Here is a 25,375-nt window from a genome sequence, read left to right as displayed (position 1 = left end):
ATCGGCGAAAACAAAGTCAAGTAACCGAGCAAACACAAAGGAAAGATCCATGTTATAAACATTGCGGTTAAAAACAAGCAACGTTCCCGTCGGGTCGTCACGTGAAAACGGTGACGTCCGCACGATGACGTAGGGCCCCGATGGCCAATCACCCTCCCGAAATTCGTGGAAATCCGCCGGGAGGGAGGTTTGTCTAGAATGCAATAAAAGGACCGCCGCTGCGCCGCGGGATTGATTCTCGTTCGCAGATCACCCGCTAAGTATTATCATATATGACCGTTGTATTTCGCTTCAACCGCATTTTCGCTTTCGCTTAACCGCTCGTCGCTCCTGCCGTGATAACCTTTGTGCGCGCTCACGGCTTTTTCCTTCACTGGAAATATTAAAGACTGTAAATACTTGTAAATATATAACAAGACAAGGGGAGACTTCCGGTTCCGGTGAGTAGATAGCAACAGGTGTGCGTGTGGCAGAGAACAGTTTCGAGGTAGAAAAAGGATTGGGAAAGTTAGAGAGGTCAAGAGCGGCGGAACAGGGAGGCGTGGAGGAGCGAGAGGGCGTAGGCGAAAGGGTTAAGAACGGGAGGAAGCAGTTAAGAGGAAAAAGGTAAGGAAAAGGACGGGTGAGAGGTGACCGGGTGGCATAGAATACAAACAGTATAGAGTGGCGACTGACAGAAAGGCGGGGTCGAAAGCGGGCATAGACTAACGCGGATATAGAGGGGATAAATGCTATAAGTGCTTTCAACCATAGACATAGGAAAGATAACCAATAGGAGGGAAAGGCTAAAGGAAAAGCGGCGGATGGAGGCAGAGAAGGAATTAGGAATAAAGATAGACCAGCACAGAAGGATAGGAAAGAAGAGGGAAGACGAAGGGGAGAGGAAAGCAAGAGGCAGGCCTACAAAAGCGGAGGAGCTTGCTAAACAAAGAGGAAGGGCGGACAGCCTAGGATCGGTCAAAGATCTCATTTTGAAAAGGAAAATAAAAGAATTAGAAGAAGAAGCGGCCAGGGCGGCAGAGAAAGAAATTCTCGACAAATTTAATGAAACGAGAAGGACCAACAAATCACCGCCAGCGAAGATAAAAAAAGGAGAAGAGGGTAAAGGAAAGATGGCGACAGAGGATCTATTAAAAGAGATACTGAGGAAAATGGAAGAACAGGAGGAGGAGAGGAAAAAAGACAAAGAAGAAATAAAAAACGAAATAAAGGGAGTAAGGGAGGAATGGAAGAGAAGGGAGGAAATATGGGAAAAGCAGAGAAAAGCACTAGAAGAAAAGGTAAAGACGATGGAGGAGAAGATAGAAAAATTAGAGATGAAGGGCGCAGAGGAGAATGAAGGCAGGGAGTTGATAGAAAAAATGAAGGAAATAGAAAAAAGTGTGGAGATGACGGAAAGAAGAAGGATAAAAAATAACATAATCGTAAAGGAGGAGAAGTTAAGAAACGTTAAAGAGAGAAAAGAAAATTTCGAAAAATTGATGGAAGAACTAAACAGTACGGAAGGAAGTATAGAAGAAATACAAGAAATAGGAAACGGGGAATACAAAATGAGACTCTTGAAATGCAAAAACTGGGAAGCTAAAAGAGACATTATGATGAAAAAGAAGGAATTAGGAAGGAAATATGGAAGCTTTCTGGATGACGATCTCACCAAACAGGAAAAACAAATACAAACAGAGATAAGAAAAATAGCAAGAGAGAAGAGAGAGAAAGGAAAAAGAGTGACAACTGGTTATCAAAAGATGTGGGAGGACAACAAGGAATGGAGATGGAACGAAAGCAAAGGCAGACTGGAGGAGAGTGAAGACTTTCATAGGTCACAACGAAGAGAATGAAAACAAAGAATGCGAGGAGGATGGGGAAAATAAATGGGAGGAAGGAGGGGGAGCGGCAGGAAGTGAATCCAGAGTTGAGGAAGAAGAAGATTTAAAGAAAGGGGAGAAAGAAAGAGGGGAGAGGGAAGATACGAAGGTGGTATTCTGGAATGTAGCGGGAATAATAAATAAAGATAGAGACTTTTGGGATGGGGTAAAGAAATGGGATGTGATTATTATGATGGAGACATGGATGGATAAGAAAGGATGGGAGATGATGAAAGAGAAACTACCAAAGGAATTTGGCTGGAGAGTACAAATAGCAAATAGGAGGAATAAGAAAGGTAGGGCATCCGGAGGAATGCTAGTAGGTATAAGAAAAGGGATAGAAGAAATAAAGGAGGATAGAGGGAGGGAAGAAGAGGAAAACAGGGTTGAAGTCAAGCTAAGAATAGGGGAGGAAATATGGAAAATAATAGGAATATATGTAAACAAAGACATTGATAAGAAGTTAGAAGGGTTGAATGATTGCATAGAGGAGGGAAAAATAGGAATAAGGACCATAATAGGAGGGGATTTTAATGCGAGAACGGGAGAGGAGGGAGGAAGGGAAGAGGAAGATGAAGAAAATGAGAAAGGAAAAGGGAGAAATTCTAAAGATAAGAAGGTGAACAAGGATGGTAGGACGCTACTAGAATTCATAGAAGAAAGAGGATTGATGATTTTAAATGGTGGCACGAAGGGAGACGAAGAAGGAGAATACACATACACGGGAGGAAAGGGTGAAACAGTTATAGACTATGTTTCGGAATGCTATTGCTTGGAAAACACTCCGGGCGGAGCTGGTACTATCTTGTTAGAGACCGGGAATCGAGGAGGACGGACCACTAAGCGAAATGAGAGGGCCCGTATAGAGTTGTAACACTTTTATTGTTCCTAATACAGATGCTTAACGAAATCAGAGTCAATATCGATCGAAGTAATTATTCGCGCCATTCAAGATAGCTCGCAAGACGAAACGATCGACAAACGAAGTCGTTCAATATACTTGGTTTCCGAAGAGCTGTCGCGTAACAGTGTATTGAAAGCGCTCCGAAAGCAAACTGTCTATGCTCGAGCTCGAACGCCCGCACGCGTGTGTTTATGTCGATCATCTTATTCGAGGTGAGGCTCCACGTGAACCTCGCATGTTCCACGCGATATCGTACCGAGCTGGGAAACTCTCCGGATCGCAGGCACCGCCGGAACGCGACAGATCGGAAACAATAATAATAACGCGAGATATACCGGGACGCTTCTTCATTTCGCTTACCTTAGCTTTAATTTTCAAATCATTCCGGAACATACCGCCCGCCTCGAATGCTCGCATTCGAAAATATATATCCATATATAATGTCGCATTAAGTACAAAGACTCTATCGCTAGCTACAGTGAGTCGCGGAAGTCACCTCGACTCCGCTCGTGTCACACGGCTCAGACTCCACGCCGCCCGCCATGGCGGAATCTTGTGTAGAATTTATATCAATAGGAAGAAAGCACAATTTGGTAATTGGGCGTTTGTACTGAGAACGCGCGGTTTGAATCGTGACGACACGGGTGAGGCCATCGTCGCCGGGATGACAAGCCGTTATGCGGCCAAGCTCCCATTGACATGGAGGCGCGAGCGCGTTTCGTAGGAGCACCATTTGACCGACCTTAGCGAGCTTATGCGCGACCCTCCACTTGGGCCTCTGCTGCAAGTTAAGGAGATAGTCATTCGACCACGATTTCCAGAATTGTTCGGTAATTCGCTGTAGTAATTGCCATCGCGACAATCGGGGGTCTCGTTGATCTCGAGAACGCTGGGTTCAGGGACAGCCATAAGAGGTCCTCCGATAAGGAAATGACCGGGAGTTAAAACCTGGTAGTCGTCTAGGTTCTCGGACACCGCCGCGATTGGACGGGAATTTAGGCAAGCCTCGATGCGACACAACACGGTAGCGAGCTCCTCGAACGTCAGCGTGTATGACCCGACACAGCGTTTAAGGTGATACTTAACACTGCGTACTGCGGCTTCCCACAGCCCTCCGAAATGTGGAGCGGAGGGTGGTAGGAAGTGCCAGGCAGTGCCTTCGGTAGCCAAGTGATTCAGAAAATTCGGATCCTTGGTAGTAAGTTTTATCGCGGTGGTTAGTTTACGATCGGCACCTTGAAAGGTAGTACCATTATCTGAGTATATGGACGTAGGGCGTCCGCGATGAGATACGAAGCGAGACAAGGCGGGAAGGAAAGCGGGGGAGGAGTAATCGCTGACGAGCTCCAGATGGATCGCTCTCGTGGTCATACAAATAAACACAGAGATATAGGCCTTATGAGCCTTGTTGCCGCGTCCTTTCGCAGTACGTACAGAAACGGGGCCAGCGTAGTCGACGCCGGTGTGAACAAATGCTCGGACGGAGCGGTTTACGCGAACGTCTGGGAGGTCGCCCATGAGCTCGCTTGGAATTGGTGCTAGTTCTCGCGTGCAAATAACGCACTTATACAAGACGGCGCGGACGAGTGAGCGCGCGCGGAGGATCCAATACTTTTGGCGAAGCAACGCTAGCGTCAATTGCGAGCCAGCGTGAAGCGCTCGTACATGAGTATCACGAATCAACAATCTCACTAATGGGTGGTCCCTTAGGACGATTGGGTGTCGAGTGGTTTTTGAGATGTTCGCATTACGCAGTCGACCGCCGACGCGAATAAGCTTTTGATTGTCGAGGAACGGGTTTAGCGGAAGCAGGGAGCTTGATTTTGGAATAGGCACGGCGTTTGTCAGGAAGGTTATTTCGTTTAGAAACAGATCGGCTTGGATGGACTGTAGCCAGAAGTTTTCCGCGGATTCGACTTCGACAGGCAGTAGTGCGATGGAAGGCGGAGAGATAACGAGTGGATCTTGCTGCTGGGAGCGGATGTTGCGGACGAATCGCTGGATGTAAGCGGTGACGCGTAGCAATTTCGACCATGATGAGTACCGTTTCGATAAGTCCCATGAGGGGGTGACCGTCGTGGTATGTGCTGTCGACGTAGACGGTCGTTCTTTGAGGGTGGTTTTTGTTGCTTCTGGTAGGACGTCTTTTGGCCATTGTTCGGGTGGCTGGATAAGCCAGGAGGGACCTGACCACCATAGGTAATTTGCGGCTAGCTCGGCGGGAGAAATACCGCGGGATGCGCAATCGGCAGGATTCTCATCTGAGGAGACATGACTCCAGGAGGTGTTTGGGAGTGACGTTTGGATGTCTGCGACACGATTCGCCACGAAAGTTTTCCAGCAGGCCGGTGAGCGACTCAGCCAGGCCAGAACTACTTGGGAGTCGGTCCAGCAATATGTCGGTGTATACGGCATATCGAGCGATCGACAAACGAATAGGAGGAGTCGGGCAAGCAATTGGGATGCACAGAGTTCCAGTCTCGGGACGCTCATGGTCTTCAGCGGAGCGACCTTGGATTTTGCGGCCAGCATCGTCACAGTCACCGTACCGTCCATCGACACGGTGCGCATGTAGACTACCGCCGCATAGGCCGTGGTGGAAGCGTCGGAAAATCCATGTAACGCCTGGTCGAGTGTATAAGGGCCGTATTGAGTCCAGCGTGGGATGGTGATTTTTTCCAGTTCCGGAAGTTGCTCGTAGTAGCGGCGCCATTGCGTAAGAAGGTCGGACGGAACTGGTTCGTCCCAACTGCACTTCGACGCCCACAGTTGTTGCATAAAAATTTTTGCCCGAATAACAACTGGAGTAGCCCATCCGAGTGGATCGAACAATTTGGCAATCTCGGATAGAATTTTACGCTTGGTTTCTCCCAGAGTGGGTGATCCTTTCACTTGAAACTGGAAGACATCGCGGTTCGGGTTCCAACTGAGGACGAGGATTTTTATTCTTTCATCTTCGCGAAGTTCTCGAGCTTGAGCAAGGCCGTGATCAGCAGGGTCGATATCATCGAGGAGGTCACATGAGTTGCTCGCCCACTTACGCAGAGTGAATCCACCTTTCGCCATGATCGCAACGACTTGATCGCGAGTCTGCCGCGCGAGGGTTTGGTCATCCGCACCAAAGGTAAAATTGTCGATGTATCGTTTTCGTTGAAGCACCGGAACGGCGAGTGGAAACGCAGCTCCGTGGTCGACGACGAGTTGTAATGTGACTTTCAGTGCCAAGAACGGGGCAGCGGCAGTACCATATGTGACCGTGCCTAAGCGATAGGCCAAAACGGGGGAGTCGGGATCGGGCCGCCAGAAAATCCGTTGGTAGTCACAATCGAGGGGATTTACCAGAATCTGTCGGTACATTTTAGTCACATCAGCAGAATAGACGTAGCGATACAGACGCCACTGCAGGGTGACGGCAGCGAGATTCGTTTGTAGCTTAGGGCCGACAAAGAGGTGGTCGTTAAGAGAGGTGCCGTTGGTGGTTGGACTTGACGCGTTGAATACAACACGAATTCGCGTCGTTGTGCTACCCTCCCGGAAGACAGCGTGATGAGGGATGTAGACGATCTGTGTCGGATCAGTCGACTCCTCGTTGTCAGGAACTAGTTGCATATGCTCCAGATCGGCATATTCCTTTAAGAAATCGTGATATTCGGCGGCTTTAGCTGGCTCTCGTTTTAAACGATTTTCTGCGCGAAGGTAACTTTGGAGAGCCGGCTAGACTCTCCTATGGAAATCGGAGGTCCCCTTTTAAAGGGTAATCGGACAACGTAGCGACCGTCGGGATTTCGGTAATGTGTGCGGAGAAAATGCTCCTCACACGCTTGGTCCTCAGGAGTTAATTGGGACGTGCGGGGAATTTCTTCCACCTCCCAGAAGCGTCGAATGTTGAAATCGAGATCTTCATCCACTGAGGCATGATGTACGTCGATCCTTTGGCTCGAACGCGCTCTTCCCGTTGGGCCGGAGATAATCCAGCCTAACACCGTATTTTGGGCTATTGGCTCGTTCGCGGCGCCCTTCCGAACTCCGTCGAGAATTAAGGAGCCGAATAGTTCGGCACCAATGAGAACGTCAATCGGAGCGGATCCCGCGAAGTCCTGATCGGCGAGGGTGAGGTCCTTTAAATGGGGCCAGTTCATCGGAGCGTCAATACGGTTAGGCAAATACCGCGTTAAGGATTTTAAAATTAAGGCGGAAATGGAATAGGCCGGACTGACGGACGTACTTGGAGTAATAATGATGGTAGCTGCTTGTCGAACTGAAGTGTGCGTCTCCCCGATACCGGTTACAATGATGGACGTGCGAGCTTTCGGAATGCGCAACGACTGGGCTAAGTTTTCGGTTATAAACGATGCCGCGGATCCTTGATCGATTAAAGCGCGCACGGTTTGACATCGACCTTGCTCCGAGTAGACTCGAACTCGCGCGGTCGCAAGGAGAATCGGCTGGGTGGACGGAACGGACTTGGCAACAATATGAGAGGCGATACCGGTTTGGGAAGCTTCACTTGTAGGAGGGGAGGGGGATGCGTCACTGTCGGATTGTTTCGCAATTTCCGGAAAATGCAGCAATGTGTGATGCTTCTTCTGACATTGCTTACACGAGTGAGGGCTCGTGCATTCCTTTGCTTGATGCTTTGCACTAAAACAATTTAAGCATCTTTTGCATTTCTTAACGAGCTCGTGTCTTTGAGTCGGCGTTTTATTGAGAAATTCGGAGCATTGGTACAAGAGGTGTTGCGCGGCGCACACAGGACATGAAAGCTTCGTAGCGCTCGCAGCGTGGGATGCTATCGCCTTCGGCTTCGCTTTATTTTTTGCCGCCGCGTCGGCCGGTTTTTCCGTCGCAAACGGTATTATCGAATCGAGGGCGCGGATGCGAGAATCCATAAACGCGTCTATTTCGGCGTAAGTCGGATAGTAAACGCTACTACCTAACTTAAGTTCCCATGCTTCACGCGAAGCGTTATCGAGTTTCTGCGTAATCAAGAATACGAGAATGTCGCTCCATTGATCCACCGGACGCGCTAAATTCCTCAAGGCCGCGGTCGCGGCATGTACTTTGTCTCGCAAGGCACGCAATTCTTGAGCCGATTTCGCGGTGACATTGGGCAATGTAAACAGCTTGTTCAGATGAGTATTAATAAGACGCCGTTTATTTTCAAATCGCGACGAGAGAATTTGCCACGCGACATCAAAATTCTCGGACGTTAACGCTAAATGTTCGATGGATGCGCTCGCTTCACCCTTTAAACACGAGAATAAATGGTGTAGTCGTTGAACGTTTGACAAACTCGCCTCGCAAATAATCATCGAGTAGAATCGGTCTCGGAAGCTCTCCCACTTCTCGTACGATCCATCGAAGCTTGGTAGGGTGACCTTCGGCAGATTGAGCGCGGTATGCGATGGAAATTCTGGGACCCGACTTACGTTTACGGAGGCATCCCGGGGTGGAAGAAGCTCACCGAGCTGCTCGTAGAGATAATCCAGCGCAGCATCGTAGCACTCCTCACAATGCTCGAATTCGCGATCGGTGAAGTAGGAGTATGACGCCTTGGTCGCGGCGTCGGTGATGACGTGCAGCTTCGCATCTAAAACTCGGCACTGCTCGAACCTCTCCTTGGTACTTTCGATTCGCGCCTTGGTAGCTGCAGGGGTCATCTTCGCCTGTCCCAATTTTTTGAAATTCGAGATAGTATTCATAACGGAGTTGAATAATGAGCGCTGTTTGAGGAGCAGTTCTTCGAAGGACGACATCTTGGCGGCGATAGTGACTCAGACACGGTCACTCACAATTCACGCCAGCAGCCCACTTCACTGTTCACAAGACCTCAATCCCGATCCGGCTCGAAGGACCAAATGTTTCGGAATGCTATTGCTTGGAAAACACTCCGGGCGGAGCTGGTACTATCTTGTTAGAGACCGGGAATCGAGGAGGACGGACCACTAAGCGAAATGAGAGGGCCCGTATAGAGTTGTAACACTTTTATTGTTCCTAATACAGATGCTTAACGAAATCAGAGTCAATATCGATCGAAGTAATTATTCGCGCCATTCAAGATAGCTCGCAAGACGAAACGATCGACAAACGAAGTCGTTCAATATACTTGGTTTCCGAAGAGCTGTCGCGTAACAGTGTATTGAAAGCGCTCCGAAAGCAAACTGTCTATGCTCGAGCTCGAACGCCCGCACGCGTGTGTTTATGTCGATCATCTTATTCGAGGTGAGGCTCCACGTGAACCTCGCATGTTCCACGCGATATCGTACCGAGCTGGGAAACTCTCCGGATCGCAGGCACCGCCGGAACGCGACAGATCGGAAACAATAATAATAACGCGAGATATACCGGGACGCTTCTTCATTTCGCTTACCTTAGCTTTAATTTTCAAATCATTCCGGAACAGACTATATTATAGGTGATGAGGATAGCAGAGAAAAAATTAGAAAGACTAGAAATAGGGGATAGAGTAGAATCAGACCATCACCCGCTAATACTATGGATAAGCGGCGGAGCGAAGAGAACACAGAGAAGGGAAAAAATAGAAATCACAAGAAGAAGAGGAATATGGAGCGAAGAAGGAAGAAAACACTTCGTTGAGAAGATAGGAAAGATAGGAGGAAACAGAAAATTGCAGGAGGAGATAGAGGAAGGGGTGTCAAAGATAAGAGAAATACTAAAGGAAAATGAAAAGGGGGAGGTCAGGGGTGCCAATAAGAACAGAAGAGGATGGTGGGATGAAGAATGCAAGGAGAAAAAGAAAGAAGCGAGGGCAGAACTAAGAAAGTGGAGAAAGGGGAAAGGGGAGGTAGAAAGATATAGAGAAAGGAGGAGGAAATACAGAGAAGTATGTGAAAGAAAGAAAAAGGAAGAGAAGGAAAGGATGATTACAGAGATAGGAGAAGCGAGATCGGAAAGTAAGGTATGGGAACTGATAGGGAGAGTAAGGAAAAGAAGGAAAAGGATAAACGAAGACATAGGGCTGGAAGAGTGGAAAAAATACTTCATGGAACTAATGGGAGGCGTGGAGAACAGGGTAGTGAAAGGGGAAGGAGGGAGGGACAGACAAGACGAGGAAGAGATAGAGTTAGAGGAGGTGAGAAATGTAACAAAGAAACTAAAAACAGGAAAGGCAATAGGTAAGGACGGAATCCCGAATGAAGTATGGAAATATGGAGGAGAAGAGATAGTGAGGTGGGCCTGGGAAATATGTAAACGAGTATGGAGGGGAGAAGGCTGGCCTGAACAGTGGAAGGAGGGTTAGATAATACCTCTAGTGAAAAAAGGAGAAGGAAAAGAGGTAAAAGACTACAGAGGGATGACGATTATGCCCTCAATGTATAAGATATACACGGCGGTATTAGCAGAAAGGATAAGGAATGAGGTAGAAATGAAGAACTTGATTCCCGATAACCAAGCAGGATTTAGAAAAGGAATGGGGACGATGGACCAGATATTTACGCTAAACTATTTGATAAACAGACAGCTAGGAAAGGAAAAAGGGAAGATGACAGTTCTATTCGTAGATCTCAAAGCGGCGTTTGACTCTGTAGATAAGGAAGTGCTAATTAAGGCAATGAAAGAGAGAGGAGTAAGGCAAGGACTGATAGATAGGGTGGAGGAAGTCCTGAGAAAAACAAAAAGCAATGTAAGAAGGGGAGAAGAAAAAGGGGAATCATTCTGGATGGCGAAGGGATTAAAACAGGGCTGCCCGTTAAGCCCGATACTGTTTAACTTACTAATTGCAGACATAGAGGATCACATGAGGAAAGGCGGATGGGGGGGGTGTGAGTATAAAAGGGGAGAAGATATACACCCTAATGTACGCAGATGACATAGCAGTACTAGCAGAGGAGGAACAGGACATGAGATCCATGATAAGCAAGCTTGAGGGATACCTAGACAGGAAAGGCCTAACGCTGAGTACGGAGAAGACGAAGATAATAAGATTTAGAAAAGGAGGAGGGAGGAAGAAGAAATATGACTGGAGATGGAAGGGAAAGAAATTAGAAGAGGTCAAAGAATTCAAATATCTGGGGTACACGCTGATGGCGAATGGAAGGCAGGAGGCACATATCAGAGAGAGAAGAAGGAAGGCAGCAAGGGTGATGAGGGAAGTGTGGGGAATAGGTAAAAGGATGTGGAAAAAGGACTGTAAAAGAAGGATCTGGCTGTATGATACACTGATATGGACGGTGATGGGATACGGGGCTGAAATATGGGGGTGGAAGGAAAGGAGGGAGGTAGAAGGGATACACGAGAGATACCTCAGATGGACACTCGGTGTAAACTGGAGGACCCCAGGGTACATGGTCAGGGACGAACTAGAAAGGGAAAAAATGGGAGCTAGAGCGAGCAAGAGAGCATGGAAATTCGAAAGAAAACTGGAGAAGGTAGAGGAGGAAAAATAGCAAAGAAATGTTTGGAAGAAATGAAAGAAAGATGGAAGAAGGAAAGGATAATAGGAAGATGGGAGCAAGAGAGAAAGGAATACTGGGAAGGCATCGGGGTAGAAAAGGGAGGGGAGGAGGAACTGACGGAGGAGGCAATAGAACACAAGGAGAAAGCGAAACAAAGACAAGAAAGAATGGGAAAGATTAAGGAATCAAAATACAATAGGTGGTATAAACGAATAAGGAAGGATGGGATACCGGAATATCTAAAGAAGGGCTGGGAAGAGGCAAGATGGAACAGAATCGCAAGGTTCAGATTGGGCAACGAGATTAGGGAGGGACTATACTGGGGAAAAGAGGAAGACAAAAAATGCAGGATATGTGAGAAGAAGGAGGAGACGTGGGAACATGTCTGGGAAGAATGCTCGAGATGGGAAGATTGGGAGGGAGAGAGTTGGCAAGACGTGGTGGAGAAGATAATGAGTGAAAAAGGAGAGGGGGAGGAATGGATGAAAGCGATAGAAGAGATGAGGAATGGGGGGGGAGGAAGGAAAAAGAGGTTTAGAAATAGATGGCTAAGAAAATTTGAATTTCAGATAAGGTCAAAGAAAAGGGGAGCACAGGACAAAAGGAAGGAATGGAATTCAGAGCGAAGGTGACGGTAAAGAGAGAGATGCTGGAGGAAATGATAAGGGATCAAGCAAAGGAAACACTGAGAGCACTAAAAGAGGAAGTAAAGGACCAGAGAGAGGAGATAGAGAACCTGAAAAGAAAAATACGCAGGCTAGAAATGGGCGCGGGTAAAAGGAAGAGGGACGAAAGCGCAGGGAACAGGGGCAGGCAAGAAGAAATGAAATGGTGGTCCGACGACGATGAAAGGAATGAAGATGAGAGAAGGAGGAAAAACATAATAATGAGGGTAGAAAGGAACAGATGGATGGGAAAGGGAACGAACTGGGAGAAAGTGAGACAACTGCTCGCGGAGGAACTGAAGGTAAGAGTAGAAATGAAGGAAGTGAGCGTAATAGGGCTGAGAGGAGAATGGCTCACGATGCTGGTGAGGCTGGGAAGTGAAGAGGAGAAATGGAGAGTATTAGAGGCAAGGAGGAGGGCAGGGAGTAGACTAAAAGTTAAAATGGACGAAGACAAATCTGTGGAAAGAAAAATTAGAGAGGGAGAAGAGAAGAAGAGGAGAAAGGAGAGAAGGGGAGAAGATGATGGAAGAACAAAAGGATCAGAAGAGGATGAGATAGCAAGCGAGCTAGAGAAGAGCCTACTATTGGAGACGGAAGAGGTAAAGGAAAAAACAAAGGCTGAGTAAGAAGGAAGAGGAAATCAGGGGAATACGGGAGCGGGTAGCGGGGGACCGAATAGCGAAAAACCGCCTGGTAGAGGAGGCGCGGTCACCATGGTCCCGGCATGGGCGAAAACGTGCTGTGGCGGCGACGACGATAAGAAGAAGGCAATGCTGGATCCAGCCAAAAGCGCCGTGGAGACCTTCGTCAAAGGCGTTGGCTTGACGACCCTGGGTGCCGCTTTGAAGCACGCGTCGGATGTGCTGAACATAAATCGTATGCAGACCGGCATGGACACGTGTGGCCAAGGGAGATGCCCGTTTTACTTGGAACCGTCCGTTATAGTTGTTATAACAGACGGAGGAAAGTATACAACCAACAGCGGGATTTCACATTACCGATGCATTCCCCGATACCCGGATCCGAACTGACGAAGGAGCCAGTTAGATGGGACCAGAGATTTCTCTTTGGTGCTGCGTTTATCGGGGACACCAGCCGTTGAACGAGATTTGGTTTAAAAGTTTACATAAAATGTACAGGGTTGGGTACGTCCCGAAAAAACGCCGATGTTTTTCTTTTTTGTTGTAATTTATTTTTTTATTTTTGATAATGACATGTAGAGTGTAAAGGGTTGGGTACGTCCCTGAGAAAACGCCGATGAGCCCATGGCAGGGACATATGTACAGGGTTGGGTACGTCCCTCCAAAACGCCCTTTTGGACCCCTTTGGGGTAATAAAGAAGCTCAAACTAACTATAACAAGACAAGGTTAACGACTAATGACGAGCAATAAGGTTGACATGGATTCAAATATATTATTGACAATATTAAATTGGGACGTTTCGGCAACACCGTGCCTTCATCAGCCCAACAAATTACAATAAATTAATCATAAATAATTACGAATAATCACGAGTCATACATTTCTCCATCCAAATAAGTACGGTAATAATGTTATGTAGTCATAATTGCTGTACAAACGGTATTTTGTCGGAAGATGCAAAACCGAGGATAATCTTGAAATTGTTAATTATAAAATCGGAGACAAACCGCATTTTCAAAAAACTTGCTTAAAAGTCCGGAACAGTTGCCTCCCAAACAGTTTAAACAAAAAGAACAACATACATGAGTTTATTAAGGATATAGAAGGGAACACGAAACGTCACAATATTGATAATTTTCCACGGATAAGAAATGCAGTCATCCCACAGTTACGTAATTACCTATATTCTAAACCAACCACTAACAACATTAACATTAAACTTCTAACGATGTACAAAATAACCCAAAGATTTTGCAAAAACAATCCAGACATTATTTTTACACGTGCGGACAAAGGCAACATCACAGTTGCTATGAACAAAGACCATTACATTCAAAATACAGAAGAAATATTACAAGATGAAAACACTTACACAATTGTGAAAAAGAACCCTGCTAAACAAATTGAGAACAATTGCAACAATTTACTCAAATCATGGTTCAGCAAAGAGTACATTTCTAAACAAGATTATTATAGAATGCGTTCCAGTGACACAATTTTACCTAAAGGATACGTCCTTCCTAAAATCCATAAGCCTAACCATCCGTTTAGAATAATTGTTTTCTCGATAGACACAGCTTTATATCCCCTTGCCAGGTTCCTACACAAAATTATTTCTGATACAATACCAAAAACAAGAAGTCATGTCAATAACAGTTTTGACTTATATAAGGCGCTCTCTGCACAAAAAATTTCCAATACAGATATATTTATATCTTTAGATGCGACTTCACTTTTCACAAATATTCCTCTGAATCTTGCATTGGAGAGTATCAAAAAAAGGTGGTCACATATAAAAAAAGTACCAAAATAAAAAAAAATAAAAAAATTTTTTAATGGCCATAGAGTTTATACTGTCATCCACATATTTTACATTCAATAATGTAATATATAAGCAAACATTTGGTTCTCCTATGGGATCTCCGTTATCTCCGATTATAGCTGACATGGTAATGCAAGATTTAGAGGAAACAATATTAGAATCGATAGACTTTAATTTACCTTTTTATTACCGTTATGTTGACAATATAATTATGCCGGTTCCACGCGACAAAGCGCAATACATTTTGGATAATTTCAACAATTACCACGAAAGACTGAAGTCATTTGAAGTTTACCATTGAATATGAAAAGGACCGTTCTTTAAGTTTTTTAGATTTACAACTACATATAATTAATGACATTGTTGTCTTGGATTGGTACCATAAGGTTACATTTTCAGGCAGATACTTATCGTATTATTCGAACCATCCTGATTGCCATAAAATCGGCACAATATACGGATTAGTCGACAAGGCCATACTATTATCCTACCAATATTTTGAAAAACAACGGTTATCCTTTGAATTTGATCTTCAAAAGAATTAACATAAGATTAAATGCATTATTCAGCAGTAAACTTAAACATAACAATAGTGTTAATGCGCGCGATACAATTGATTTGGAAGACAATGATTTAGTTGAAAATAGAAGAAAGATCATTGTAATGCCGTTTATAAACAATATTTCCAAAAAAACAGCTAATCTTTTTAACAAAAAAGGACACATAATAGGGTACAGAGAGTTCTTAATAAATTAAATAAATTTATAAAAACACAAAAAAATGCCAATGTATTGTGTTCGAACAATAATGTATCTATAAAATCAACTGTAATGATTGTGATGCCTCCTATGTGGGGCAAACCAAACGACAACTGAAAACAAGAATTAACGAACACAAAAATAATTATAAATTGGATCCATCAAAACACTCAGTTATCACGGAGCATATGTTAAATTCGGATCATACTTTTAATTGGAACAATCCTGAAATTTTAGATTTTAAAACAAATTATTATAAGCGACTCATCTCAGAAATGATATATATAAAGAAACAAAAGAATGGCATTAATTTCAACAAAAATACTGAGTTACTTGATGGTTCCTATTTTAGTATTTTAAGCGAACTTGCTAACAAGCCATAGGGACTTATTTACTGTCCGATTGACATCCGTTGTTGTTAGTCGAATACGAGGCAGCGATATAATGCTCAGTCACATATGAGATTTGAAACAGTACGGTACTTGAAATTAAAGCGTGGTTTTCTCTCGGTTATCAGTACGTATAAATTCAACAATCATACTTTGCACGGTTGTTCATTACGGTTCGGAAACATGTTTTCCATATTTATTTCCATTGTTACAGCTCAAACGCATTTTTCAACTTTTTACTGTTGACTCGTCATGGTGACGTGCAGACTTCGCTGACTTGACTCGATTCATTCCCATTGTCGACTGTGAAATAAATCATGGATTTGTCCGGACTTTTAAGCAAGTTTTTTAAAAATGCGGTTTGACTCCGATTTTATAATTAACAATTTCAAGATTATCCTCGGTTTCGCATCTTCCGACAAAATACCGTTTGTACAGCGATTATGACTGCATAACATTATTACCGTACTTATTTGGATGGAGAAATGTATGATTCGTGATTATTCGTGATTATTTATGATTAATTTATTGTAATTTGTTAGGCTGATGAAAGCACGGTGTTGCCGAAACGCCCCAATTTAATATTGTCAATAATATATTTGAATTCATGTCAACCTTATTGCTCGTCATTGGTCGTTAACCTTGTCTTATTATTTATACACGAGCTTGCTCCTTATTGACTATTGTAAATATATACTTTACTAGCTGGTTACCCGGGCTTCGCCCCGGAGGACACGCCCTAGAGGACATATGTAATAAAACACGCAATACATATGAAATATACCCACAAACACAGTCGAATTAACCTAACTTATGCCAATAATGATATGATTCTTATTTTAAAAACTCTCTCTCTCTCTCTCTCTCTCTCTCTCTCTCTCTCTCTCTTACTCTCAATAATTACATTAGTTTTATAATTTTTCTGTCCTTTACACTTACTCTGTCTTTTTCTAACGTCTTCTTTACCTCCTTACATAGCACACACACACACACTCTCTCTCTCTCTCTTTAGCTTTCTTTATCAATAATTTGTTAGTTTAGTTTTATAACTTTTCTGTCATTTGAAACGAACCTCGCAAGTTGACACATATATATGAAGCATGCCACGCATAAAACAAGAAAATGAGATACCAATTATTAACATTTATATTAAATGAATACATTGTTTTTCGAGATATTGATTTAAAAAATCTTTAAAGAAAAGATATATTTCTAAAACAAAATTTTATTTATTCAAATTTTGACATTTTAACATTATATTTATTTTTTTTCTTTTTTTTGGGGTAAATATTACATTTTTTTCCTGGAATAAATCTTGTACATCCTCATCTTTTTATTCGACCCTTATTTTATACTGTCAGAACATCTTCCTTTATATATATAAAACTCTAAATATACTAAAATATACTATTAATACTAAAATATATCATTAGACTCGTGAAAATATCAACAAATTAATTAAAAGACGGCGATACGAGTCAAGCGCGGTAAGTAGTGCGCAACTAGAGAATTAATAGTTACAGAAGTAACGAATTACAATGTATATACGTATATACATATATTCCAACTTAATAAACTGCGCGCCGATTGTTTGTCGGACTTGAAACACAGTTATCGTTGGAACATTAATACCTTTCTCTCCCCGGAATTAAATCTATGCGATTTAATTATTTAAAGAACTGTAAAGAAATTATTGCAAAAAATATTAAGTTATAAAATATTAAGTAATAAAAAATTAAGTTGAAATATATGTATATATGTATATACATTGTAATTCGTTACTTCTGTAACTATTAATTCTCTAGTTGCGCACCACTTACCGCGCTTGATTCGTATCGCCGTCTTTTAATTAATTTGTTGATATTTTCACGAGTCTAATGATATATTTGAATCTACGCAGGCTAAAACATGCGTTTGTTAAACTTATCAATGCTGTTATTGCGATAAATATTACCACATGCCTCGGTAGTCGAATTGGTACGACGCCCTTCACGGAATGAGGGAGGTTCCAGGTTCGAATCCTGGCTGAGGTAATATTTTTCGCAATAATTTCTTTACAGTTCTTTAAATAATTAAATCGTATAGATTTAATTCCGGGAAGGGAAAGGTATTAATGTTCCAACGATAACAGTGTTTCAAGTCCGACAAACAATCGGCGCGCAGTTTATTAAGTTGGAATATATGTATATACTGTGCCGTTGCGGCCGGCCGCTTTGTGGCAGCGCCCCGCCGCCGTCACAAGGCGCGGAAATTTGCGCCCAGGGACGAGCCAGAGAGGCGACGACGAGATCTCCAGAGGCCAAAAAGTCGATATCGTTTCCGCGTTTTGACTATTCTTTTATTTTCATGTGTAATTATAATGCGCGCGGCGCCTCACCCACACCACGGCGAATCTTCGAGGGAGTACCGATAACAAAAGAGGTCCGGGAGGACCAAGGACCGAGGAGGGGTGGCGAGAGCGGAAGCTACATGGATCACGGGCGGCGAGAGCAACGCGGCGGGCGTGCGGCGAATGAGGCGGCGATGGACAAGGCCGCCGGTAGCGGGGCCCCAGGTACCGGGACAAACCCGGCCTCAGCAAGCTGCCTCTACGAAATACCGGCCCGCGGGGTGACTGATAACCGCCCCGAGGGCAACCGGAGGCACGCCGGCCAGAACAAAGTCCAGTCCGCTGCCCAGGGACAAATTTAAGAAGTCGCTACGCCGCCGAGGGACTGTTGCGCGCCCCCGAAGGATCCACCTTACGACGATTCTGCGTTAGAATATCGCGCGAGCTTGCAAGCTCGCTCTCGATTGGTTGGCACGCCCCTACGGAAGGGGGTGCCGCATCGATTCCGTTATCGAGCGAATCTAGCGAGACACTCTCTGGTCGTCCGTCGGCGAGTCCGAACGTTCTTCTTAAACTACGCGATAGCCGCCCCGCGTCGGGAAAATTGGTTACGCTGCGACGATCCTCTGTACGAGGTGACGGCGAGGAACCCTACGAGGAGACATCACATCGGTGAGGTGGCCCGCAGTAATTAATATCGGGATGTAAAGCCACGACGCCGCCCTCCGGTGCACGCTTTCGTCCGGGAAAACGTTGTAACATCGCGACGCGCACGGTCCCTGGAGACCGCGTATCGAATGGCGATCGACAGCGAGAGCGAAGGGCCTCGGGATGGTGTCGTGGCCGCGGAATTGAAATAAAGACGCGATTGCGAGCCTCTGAAGATCGCGATAGATTTGTGGCGAAATCTGTTACTGCGAGTCCGTTTCGTATAATGTCGGCGCTCGTGGTTGTGCCTCGCGCCTTCCGTGTTCACGGCGTATCGGATTACCTAATATTACGTAGGTTGCATTGTAGCCCGCGTCGGCACATCATTCGCGTTAATCGGCCGTCTGTGAGTGGCTAATTGCCTCAGAAAATCGTGCGTGTTAGGGTAGTTATGTTCGGATGCGTTGTTCGGTGACTGCGTGTTATTATTGTTCGCGGTAATCCCGCACATTTTCCTCGCGTTCCTTCCAGTATTTCGCGCTACGCCGATTGCTTCGGCGTCTCGTTTTCGCGTTGGGAAATCACTGAGGACAGTATTGTCTTTGCCCGAATGACTGGCGCTACCTTTGGCTATTTCTCGCGTTAGATTAAGTCCGTATTTTCGCGTTTGTTATAGTATTCCGCGTCTCCTTGCGATCGCGCCGAAATTAATCTCGCGTTATCGTGGTGCGTTCGGTCCTCATTACGTTGGGACGTGGCTTACGCCACGATCTATACTTGCGTTAGGCTTAAGATAATTGGCGACAGAGTTTTCGTGCGACTCCCGGCGTTGCGTTCACGCGCTCCGAGCGTGAGGTATCGTCTTCTCGCGATCTTTCTTGCGAGATCTTTATTTCTATTTCCGTGATTATATCGTGTTTACTGTTGATGTTCCATATTAATTGTAAGTTTCGTCATACTGTATCCCTCTGATTTAAACGCCGCGTCTTCTGCGCGTTACTGTACGATAACGCGGTAATTCGTTCATTCCGGTGTCCGCGCTACCATTATTTCTTTTTGTTTTGTTTCGGACGCTCGCGCGACTGATTATATGATTTGCCTGACCGGCCGAAACCGAATCGGCCCTTCTTGTTTTACGCGCGCATTTCTAATGAATAAATGTTATTTTGATTTATTAATTGCTTGAGTTTGGAACCTTATTTATGGCGTGTCACCCCGCCGAACATCGCGCCGCCCTTCATCACCCCCGCCCCAGCTCTTAGGTCGAGCTAGCCGATTCCTCGCACATCCGCACGTCTCGCTTTGCGTCTCGTGTTGGTTTTCTTTCGCGATTTCGCGGACGCGCGTTGACGCGTCTGGCGCCCAACGGTAAATTTGTTTCGCGAAGTGTCGGAGGTGCGAGGGAATCGTCGGAGAGGCCCGTCATCCCGCTCTCTTTACTCCTTTTGATCCGGCACACGTCCCGGAGCGGTCCGGGAGTGAAAAAGTCGTGACAATACGTATATACATTGTAATTCGTTACTTCTGTAACTATTAATTCTCTAGTTGCGCACCACTTACCGCGCTTGACTCATATCGCCGTCTTTTAATTAATTTATTAATACTAAAATTAGAAAAAATTAAAATTTGGTAAATTATTTCCCGAAAAAATAGAAAAATTAGAAAAATCAGTTTCTAGAAAATCGGTAACAAAAAAACTATACACATAGTGACACTCCTATTACATCCTTATAGTTTTTAAGTATGCAAGTAAAAACCTGCATTGCTTCCTCTATTTTAAACTTGTATTTTATTCGATGCATAATTATTTGTATTTATTTGTTTTGGCTTCTTTTCATAGAGGAAGCTTTGTCAGCGAAGGTTTTTACTTGCACACTGAAAAACTATAAGTAAGCAATGTGCAGGTTTCTACTTGCACACTTAAAAATATGAATTGGATCAATTTTCCAAATTAATACTTTCAGATGAATTCCGCACTACCGCGTCTTCCGTCGTCCACGATTGTGCGGCGCGAGCGGCAACGCGGGCTCGCGCTGCGAGAGGGTTCGACTCGCACCCGCTACGCGGCGCATCGTCATATATTTTCGCATTATTAAGATTCAACATCGACCTCTATATCTAGGGCAGCTCGGCATCACCGATATTTCACTTACCGAACAGCGACATCATCCTTTGGTTTACCCTTGAAACTTGGTGACATTTATGAGTATATTTCGGCTCAGAAGTTCGAGCCGAACATATACTCATAAATGTCACCAAATTTCAAACTAATCGGCTTCTCACATTTAAAATTCAATCTCTTTTTCGAGTTGTTTTTCTTGAACGGTCGCTGTACAAAGATGCGAGCGAGCAATCTCAAAATTTCCTAAAAAAGTTAAAGCAACCACGGACATTTTTAAAAAAATTTGGTTAATTAATCAATAATTCTTTAAAATTTCTGTTAAAAAAAACAGTCAAGTTTACTGAAATTTTTGTAACTCAAAAACTGATTAACCAAATTTTAACGAATTATATATGAAATAAGGGTAGAAAAAACTGAAAAATATAATAGTATTAGAAATAGATCGAAAATTAGTTAATTAGATCAAACTTTATCAGGGTTCTATTTATGTACGGATTCTCCGAAATTTCAAACATCTGTAACTCCAGAACTAATTAACTAAATCTTAATTTATTATATATGAAATAAAGGTAGAGAAAACTGAAAAATTTAATAAAATTAGATATAGATTGCACATTGCTTCCTCATAGTTTTTAAGTGCATGTGCAAGTAGAAACTTGCATGTTGCTTCCTCATAGTTTTTTAGTGTGCAAGTAGACGTAGTTCTACGTGTTTGCGGCACAGTTGTTTACTGTGCTAGTTTGATTTTATTTTGTTGTATTTTAAAGTTTTCTTGATTTTTTCTTCTCAATCTTCTCGGGTTGTTTTTTGGATTTGTTTTTAAGAAATGTTCTGAATTGTCTGAAGTATTTTTGAAGTTCGCCGCTTGCTCCCTTTCATGGTTTTCGGAGTTGTTTTTGGGGAAGTGTTCTGGATCGTTTGGAGTATTTTTAATTTCTCTCTCTCTCTCTCTCTCTCTCTCTCTCTCTCTCTTTTAGATTATTTGCAGATGACACAACCGCAAGTGTAACAGGAGAAAGTTGTGAGGAATTAGAAATAAAACTAAATATGGTGCTCGATATACTTGAAGAATGGATGAATGTGAATATGTTAAAAATGAATGCAGATAAAACCAAATATATGATAGTTAGAAGTATAAGGAAATAAATAAAAACAGACATAATAGTAAAAAATTTGGATAAAACTATAATTGAGCGTGTCGAGATAACGAAACATCTGGGTGTAATGATCGATAGTAAACTCCGTTGGGAGAATCACTGTGATTATATGTTAAAGAAAATAGAGAAAAAAGTGAGTTTTTTGAATAGAATAGGAAATGATATATCGGCGTACACTCGATGTACTATGTATAAGTCTATCATAGCGCCTCACTTTGAATATTGCGCAACGATGTTAATAGCCATGGGTGAGACGCAACTGAATCGACTGCAAGTGGCACAAAACCGTGCCATGAGAGTCATACTGCAATGCTCGCGATATACAAAGGTAAAATTGATGCTGCAAACCCTTAAGTTTATGAATGTAAGACAGAGGCTAATGTACAATGTATGTATTTTTATTTTTAAGATAGCAAGAGGCATAATGCCAAAACATTTAAGTAATAGGATAGAAATAGTAGGAGATGTGAGTGGACGGCAAACAAGGCAGACTGAAAATATTAGAATTCAATATCGCAGAACGAGAAGCGCACAAAAAAGTATATTTTATGAAGGTTTGAACATGTATAACGCCCTGCCGATTAAAATTAAGCAATGCGAAAGAATTGAATCTTTCAAACGTAGGGGATAAGAAAATATATTGTACCTCATGTAGAGGAATTAATTTAACAATAATTTTTGTAAAAAATAGCAGAGAAGGCTAATAAAGTTCAATCAATCAATCAATCTCTCTCTCTTTCTCTCTCTCTCTTTCTCTTCCTCTCCTTCTCCCTCTCCCTCTCCCTCTTTCTCTCTCTCTCTCTCTCTCTCTCTCTCTCTCTCTCTCTCTTTCTCTCTAAGATTTGGTCATTTATTTCCCAAAAAATTAGAAAAATTAAAAAAATTAGAAATACCTGTTTCCAGAAAATCGGTAACAAAAAACTATACACATAGTGGCACTCCCCGAAAAATTCTACCCCTATTTTATATACTTTTGGTAGAAATTTGATCTATAATTATTTGAGATTCGGCCAATTATTTCCCGAAAAATTAAATAAATTAGAAAAACCAGCTGGTTACCCGGGCTTCGCCCCGGAGGACATATGTAATAAGACATGCAAATAGTCTCTCTCTCTCTCTCTCCCCCTCTCTAAAATGCTATAAATTAAAAAATATTACTTTCTTATCGACTACAGTTCAATTTCGTCATATATAATTCTTTGAGATTCACTTAATTATTTCCTAAAAAATTGAAAAAATTTTGTAATCAATTTCCCAAAAAATACCGGTTCCCAAAATGATCGGTAACGAAAAACTATACAGTTTATAGCACTCCCCGGAAAATTCTACTCTTGTTTTATATACAATTCTTTAAAATTCGATCAATTATTTCCCGAAAAATTCATCAAACTTCTGATACCTGCTTCCAAAAAAATCGGTAATGAAAAATTAGATATTTTATAACACTCCCCGGGAATTTCAACCCCTACTTTATGTATAATTCTTTGAGATTTGGTCATTCCGAACCGGTTTCCAAAAAAATCGGTAACAAAAAATAGTACATTTTATAGCACCCCGAGAAATTCTACTCCTTTTTCATGTATAATTTTTTGAGATTTAATCAATTATTTCCCGAAAAATTTTAAAAATTAAAAAAACCGTTTTATTTTCGACCCAACTGGCCAATTGAAAACAAATTGCACAACGTTTCGACCGAATTCCGGTCCTTATCAAGTGCTTTAGGTTACACCGATCCGCATAACAAATTTACATATATCGTTGACGTGGTGTCCTGACAACGTCAAGATAAACGCAAAAAATTCTTATGCGCTCCAAAACAAACGGTGAGATCAAAACGTCACAAGCCATATCGAGGCACAACGTCCGAACAGTAAGACAGTCAAAGCGAAATGAAAAATTTTTTGCACTTGATTGCATTAAGCACTTGATAAGGACCGGAATTCGGTCGAAACGTTGTGCAATTTGTTTTCAATTGGCCAGTTGGGTCGAAAATAAAACGACTTATTTGAATTATTCGCTGGCGACGGAAATTGTTTTGTTTAAAAAAACCGGTTTTTTCAAAAAGATCGGCAACGAATACTATACACATCATGGCGCTCGTAAAATTCTACCCCTACTTCTTTAAGATTCGGTCAATAAATTCCCAAAAAATTTTCGTACCGGTTTTCAAAAAAATCGGTAATAAAAAATTATACATTTTATAGCACTCCCCGGAAAATTCTACCCTTGTTTGATCAATAATTCTTTGAAATTCGGTGAATTATTTCCCGAAAAATTAGAAAAATTAGAAAAACCGGTTTCCAGAAAATCGGTAACAAAAAGCTATACACATAGTGGCACTCCCCGAACAATTCTACCTCTATTTCATATATTTTTGGTAAAAATTCGGTTCAGGGGTTTGGGCTGGGCGTTGATGAGTCAGTGAGTGAGTGAGTCAGTCAGTCAGTCAAGACATCTTTCTTTATAAGGTAAATGCACCTATTTGCGTCCATGTAAGGGTTATAGCAGAATAAAAGACAAATAAACGAGTATAATCTATTCCAATTTGATTAAAAATCATTACTGATTGAAAAATATATATTTCTTTATGGAAAAAAGCTTTTGTTTTGACAAATTGCTAAATATTGCACCGGAAAATTCTAAAATTACGCGAAGGTATCATTGTACGTTGTTGCGTTCGCCTGATTAGTTTTCGAACGTATTTGCGTCCATTGCGTTGCCCCCTTTGCGTCAGGACGCAAACTAGTAGGACGATTTGACTGCACTATTTTGCGTCCGTCATGGTCATGGATAAAACGAATATGTATTGGATGTTTTCGGTCGCAAATAGAAACAGAATATGTAGGGACCCCAATTGCGTCTGCTCTTCAGAGGTTATGGTGGACTTGAATTATTCTGATAAAACTTATATTAGTTTATAGATTGTGCCGCAGAAAAAAACAGTGCACATCAAAAAAGTGATATTTTTCGCATCATTCACGACAATTTTTAGCATGAATACACTGACGATTCAATTACTTTGAATATTCAAAGCAACCGGACGCACGCATGAACATTAGGATGTTGTTGCGCTGCTTTGCTACTATTGTGTGAAATTAATAATTTACTGACCTTTCGTGTGATGAAATCACACGTTTTGAGTAGCTTGTGGAGCTGGATTGCTTAAAACACTTGGATTTACCTCGTGATTATTTCTCAGGATCCGCAACAACGACAAAGATGACAGTCACTTTCACCGTCCGATCTACTAAGAATTTGCCCTTAGCGCACGCGTATACACAGATGGTCACTCACGGCGCGCACTATGAACATTGAAACTGTGTTATATTTTTTTAATTTCAATAAAACACATTTTAAAATAGACGCAATTAGAGAATATTGTCTATAGAATGGAATAAATATTCTTCATGAATCAATAAGTGTGGATATTAATTGATTTTATTATTTTTTAATCAGATTCGGACGCAAATAGGTGCATTTACCTTACATATAGATTTTGCATTTGTACTTGCTGTTCATCTTTGTTCTTTTTGTGGTCGTCTTGTTACCTCGCGCGATCCCGCGCTACCACGTGCTCTCGAACAGCTTCTTCGCTGAGATTTGAGTTTTCGTAATTTTTTATTGCTTGGCGTAGTTCCGCTTTGAGAGTCACGC

The 25,375-nt window shown here is 42.8% G+C and overlaps 3 protein-coding genes across 3 annotated transcripts; 1 reads left to right on the top strand and 2 right to left on the bottom strand.

Annotated features, from left to right (window-relative positions):
• The first annotated feature begins 431 nt into the window (after positions 1-431).
• Positions 432-12,489, top strand: LOC143907557 (uncharacterized). Its single transcript, XM_077424397.1, has 2 exons — positions 432-606; positions 11,756-12,489. The coding sequence occupies exon 2, from the start codon at positions 11,797-11,799 to the stop codon at positions 12,478-12,480; it is 684 nt and encodes a 227-aa protein (XP_077280523.1). The 5' UTR covers positions 432-606; positions 11,756-11,796; the 3' UTR covers positions 12,481-12,489.
• On the bottom strand, positions 3,445-6,378 carry LOC143907530 (uncharacterized). Its single transcript, XM_077424373.1, has one exon. The coding sequence runs from the start codon at positions 6,376-6,378 to the stop codon at positions 3,445-3,447; it is 2,934 nt and encodes a 977-aa protein (XP_077280499.1).
• LOC143907528 (uncharacterized) lies at positions 6,444-8,525 on the bottom strand. The gene has a single exon (XM_077424372.1). The coding sequence runs from the start codon at positions 8,523-8,525 to the stop codon at positions 6,444-6,446; it is 2,082 nt and encodes a 693-aa protein (XP_077280498.1).
• Positions 12,490-25,375: the final 12,886 nt, after the last annotated feature.

This window comes from Temnothorax americanus, unplaced genomic scaffold (assembly GCF_048541705.1).
Source record: "Temnothorax americanus isolate GAGA-0224 unplaced genomic scaffold, ASM4854170v1 Scaffold83, whole genome shotgun sequence".
NCBI classification, from domain to species: domain Eukaryota; kingdom Metazoa; phylum Arthropoda; class Insecta; order Hymenoptera; family Formicidae; genus Temnothorax; species Temnothorax americanus.
The sequence above is the reverse complement of the archived record's forward strand: the minus strand, read 5'-3'. Positions and strand labels throughout refer to the sequence as shown.

Bases quoted from the DNA above. Each gene is read 5' to 3' on its own strand.
- LOC143907528 (XM_077424372.1), bottom strand. From the start codon at position 8,525: ATGTCGTCCTTCGAAGAACTGCTCCTCAAACAGCGCTCATTATTCAAC.
- LOC143907530 (XM_077424373.1), bottom strand. From the start codon at position 6,378: ATGCAACTAGTTCCTGACAACGAGGAGTCGACTGATCCGACACAGATC.
- LOC143907557 (XM_077424397.1), top strand. From the start codon at position 11,797: ATGGAATTCAGAGCGAAGGTGACGGTAAAGAGAGAGATGCTGGAGGAA.